The 4,477-nt window shown below is 50.4% G+C and overlaps 2 protein-coding genes across 2 annotated transcripts in view; one reads left to right on the top strand and one right to left on the bottom strand.

Annotated features, from left to right (window-relative positions):
• The window catches only part of KCNMB1 (potassium calcium-activated channel subfamily M regulatory beta subunit 1), a 5,851-nt gene extending 5,781 nt beyond the window's left edge, over positions 1-70 (top strand). Inside the window, exon 4 of the mRNA XM_006906509.1 lies at positions 3-70. Within this exon, the coding sequence (XP_006906571.1) occupies positions 3-70 (68 nt within the window). The remainder of the gene's footprint in view (positions 1-2) is intronic.
• Positions 1-4,477, bottom strand: part of KCNIP1 (potassium voltage-gated channel interacting protein 1) — a 263,099-nt gene that overhangs the window by 246,678 nt on the left and 11,944 nt on the right. The gene's annotated exons all lie outside the window — the stretch shown is intronic.

Here is a 4,477-nt window from a genome sequence, read left to right as displayed (position 1 = left end):
CAGCGGCCTCCTCATCATCGCCATGGTGAAGGTCAACCAGTCTCTCTCCATCCTGGCAGCCCAGAAGTGACCCCGTCCAGGCCGCACACGGCCTGGGCCGCAGGGGACCCGGGGAGCCCCCCAGGCTGTGCCCTGCGCGTCCACCCCTGCCTTCTCCTCCTGCCTTCCCACCCTCCCCTCCACTCCCTCCTGCCTTCCATCGCATGGGTGGCCTTCGGTACGTCTTTTCCAGCTTAAGAATGTACGGTGGCTCCCAGGTGCCACAGAGAGCACAAGGCCAGCCAGTCACGACTCTGCATTCCCCGTCCCTACTCGGCTGACTCGGACCCACTTCCTGCTGCGCCACCAACTACCCCACGAACTAGGATGACTCTGGCCTCCGTGCCGACGTTCCCACGGTTGGTTCGGCGTCTCGCCTGTCCTGCCCAGGAAGCTGTCTTTGGCAAACCTCGGTTTCGTCTTCAAATTTTATAATGAAAATAGCCATGGCTCCCGTGTATAGAGCACATTTAGAATAGCTCTTGTTTTGAAGTCACTAAGTGCCATATACATTTTTATTCCAATAGTAACAAAAATATAAAAAGTAACAGGAGAAAGAGCGTTGCGACCTTGGAAGCCGGTGGTGCCCTCGTGCGGGTTAGGGATCCGAGAGGTGGGCATCTAGAATCTGCACTGACACCTGCCACTTCCAACTGGGGAGCCCTGATGTATCCCACGCCTTCCAGGCTCTTGTCTGTGGGGAGTCCTTCTTAGGGGGCGCAGCACACCATCCTCAATGCCTCTCCCTTCCGGGGTCTCAGGAGTCCTCCTAGTCTTTTAAGAAAGTCCCAGTTGTGATGGTGTACTACCTTCCTGCAAGACGTCACCATTGGGGGAATTAGGTAAAGGGTACATAGGCTCTCTCTGTATTATTTCTTACAACTACATGTAAATCTGCAATTTTAACAAATAATAATAAAAAAAAAAAAAGAACATCCTCACCAGGACTGACAGAGGCTCCTTTGCACTTGGTTTCCAAGCACCTGCATTTGGAGTTAAAATACACAGAAACTCAGACTGCCCAAACAGCCCCTACTGGGGAAAGGCCATATCCTTCTAGAAGATGTAGTGCCTAGGGAGGCCCAGACCTACTGCCCCATGCATTATTAACCATGACCTTCATTCACTTGAAATGAATGCCCTCCTTCTGTCAACAGAGATTGGTATATTTTGATCAAATCCCACACCTGCCTGCTTCTCACAGAACTTCAGGCATGGGGACGAGCACGGAATAATGGGCACTTAAGCGTGATGGAGTTAGACGCCGAGGAAAAATGTTTTTGTGAATAATGGCTGCCTGGGAGCAGAGAGCCCTCATCAGTTCTTAATAAATCACTCTGCTAATGAGTGTCTAGTGCTTGCACTGTTTTCGCTTTTCCTCTCATGGGCCAGTGACTCACATCTGGACAGGTACACCTGGATCGTGCTCCCACGCCCCTCACCTGGAACTCAGACCGCCTGGTGAAGATCAATGGGAAGGGGATGGAGGGCAGAGATGACTGAGACTCAACGCCTGCCTTCAAGGGGCTTTCTTCCATCCTCCTGCCGCTCCCCCTCCCTGCCCCCTCCCCACACTATCCGGGGCTTCCTTCCTCACGGTGAAGAACCTAATACATGCAGATTTAACGCAACATAGAATATTAATAAAATCTAATTCTTGTGACTTATTGAAATGATGCCAGGCCCTCCTCGCTCCAAATCGACAATTCATCCAAAATTTCTCATTTCAAAACTTCTTGGGGGTGGGGGGAGTAGACTATAAACTGCATTTTTTCTATTGCTAACTGGCAGAACAGGCTGGTGCACGAGCATATCCAGTGCCCTCTGGATTAGCCTCGCGTTTGAGGGAGTGTGAATTACGTGCCATCCTTGCAAAGAAACTGTTTGAACCAAGCTCAGCTGCCCTGTACCTCACCAGCCACCGCCTTTTCACGCAGGCGTTAGAGAAAGGGCAAAGCCAGATCAGAAGGGCACAGAGGTGGCCACTGCAGCCCGTCAGTCCCCAGAGGGGAGGCTTGCCAGGCCGGAACTCTTTTCGTAATAACACTAAGAGGCGACTTGCCTTTTTCACTCTGCTTCTCTTACTAGCATATGCAGAACGTGTCTGACCTTATGTGACATGGGGTGTCATAACAGACTGACTGCAGAAGCCATCTGCGAATGTGGCCGTCTTCGAGTAAGCCGGCCATTAAAGAGATCTGCAAGAATGTGAAGCAATGCCGCTTTTCTCGATAATTCTTTTTGGAAGATATAATCATTTCTCATAAAAATACGTTATTTTGTTAACATGCAATGAGCTTATTGTGATTTTTAAATAAATGAATTTACATTAAATATTCTTAGTTTTCGTTTCTAAGATAATAAATATTAGTAGATACAACCCATATAAACCGAATCTCTTTGGAGTTCTTCCTATGTATTAAGTTTGTAGAAGGATTCTGAGACCACCCAGCGTAACCAGAGACAGGGTCTCTCTGTTCTTCCCACACTGTGCCCTGCGACATCCAAAGGCCTCCCCTGGGTTCCACTGGATTCCCGCCTGGCATGAGGAGAACTTTACTTTCCCAATATCTTCGGGCTCCTGGTTCTCCCTCCCACAGATGGAATGGTACGTAAATTATTTTCCTACCCACAGGTGCTTTCTGGGATCTTGGTTGTGGCAATTCAAATGCAGGACTCGGCTTCCTCCTGGATTATTCCCACTCATGTAAGGCACGTGCTCATCGCCAGCTTTCTTAAAGGCTCTGGGAGGTGGGGAGGGGACGGGTATAGATGCAAAGCAAACGGCTCTCAACTGAATGTGGGACGAAGTGAGAGGTTCATCGCAAGGCTTGTGCCTCCTTTCTTAGCTGCAGCGTTTAGGGGGACTTAGAGACAATGGGATCTCCCATAATTTCTATCATCTCGCACCAAGCTCCCTTGCTCCTGATAGCCATGAAATCAAAAACAGGGGCGTGCTAAGCACCCGCAGCTTCAAGACGTGCCTCCTCCCCCCACGCCCAATGGGATAGCGGCACTGAGCCCTCCGCTAATAATGCTGGGGCCTCTGCTACCCGACTCCCCTTCGATGCCTCGTATTCAAACACAAACCCATGATCTCTGAGGGTCAGGACTTCTTTAAAGATCCTCCCGTGCGTTCCCGCTTTCTAATCTGGTGCTGAGTGACAATCTGCATCGACATCTCTTCTGATGAATGACTCACCAGACCGGAAGGTAGCCACTTCCATTCTGGGATATATTTAGTGAATCACTCCCTATACGAGCATCTGTCATCTGTAACTGTAATAAGAGCGAACATTTGTTGAGCACCTGTAGGCCAGGATCTGACCTAAGCTTTTATACGTGCGGCTCATTTAGCCCTCACGACATCCTTTCGGTTCTTATTGCTGTCTCTGCTTCATGATGAGGCCACCGATGATGAGGCACAGGGCAGGGATGTAACTTGCCGCAGGTCAGAAGATAGTAAATGGCAGAGCTGGGATCCAAACCCAGCCAGCATAGCCTCAGTCTCTAGTCTCTAACCACTGTGCTTCCCGCCCGTCCGTCTCTGCCCCTTATCAAACATGGAAAATGCTGAGCAGGGCGAGGTCAGGGCTGGGAGGCTTTTGGGTGCCTCCATGGACCTCCGCACAGAGCCCAGGCTCTCCGGTGGTTCCCCAGAGCCATACCTCTGAAGAGTCAACAGACATGGGTGAGGCCCAAAGATACGTGTCCGAAAAAGCCCTGCAAAGGTTCTGATGTGGGCACTGCCAAGATGGACAGCAACACGTGACCAGCTACAAGCCGCCTGAATCCACGATCTCCCCACCCACAGCCCATCGAATGCCTGGCGGGAGCCCAGGCAAGCCACGGCCACAGCAAGCCCTGAACTCGCCACTCTATTAAAAAGTGGAACAGAAGAGAGTCTGGTCTGACGTGACTGTTTCTCAGGGGGCCCACACTTCCCAGTCACCCCTGCTTTCTCTTCCAAGTGTTCCCAGACCACTGGTTTAATGGTCCTCTCTAGAATTTGCCCAGGAGCTGACAGCAGCACGCTCCTTTATATGCAGCTTTAGAGTCTTCTTTCACTATCATGAATAAAAATCAGGCCACGTGACACCTTCTTGGTATTTAAGTAATATTTCTACGACTTTGTATTTAAGTAATATTTCTACGACCACACAAGTGTTCCTAGAAACATCTATACACGTGTCGTTAAACACCGTTTTATAAGCCGTCTGTTGGTTCTTTCCAATTGAAATTCCCAGGGGCGCCGGCCAGAACCAGCGAGAGCTCTCCAAGGACGTCTCGACTCGATGTGAGCCTCTTAGCCATGCTGGACCATCACGCTGGTTCTGGGTTCTCACCCCTCGCGGGGAAGGTGGGAGCAAAACCAAACAGAAGTGGTGTTCCTCGTCCCTCCAAGAGATCATTTTCCCCAAGCTGCCTCAACCATCCC

This window comes from Pteropus alecto, unplaced genomic scaffold (assembly GCF_000325575.1).
Source record: "Pteropus alecto unplaced genomic scaffold, ASM32557v1 scaffold40, whole genome shotgun sequence".
Taxonomy (NCBI): Eukaryota; Metazoa; Chordata; class Mammalia; order Chiroptera; family Pteropodidae; genus Pteropus; species Pteropus alecto.
This window is presented reverse-complemented; position numbering and strand designations above follow the sequence as displayed.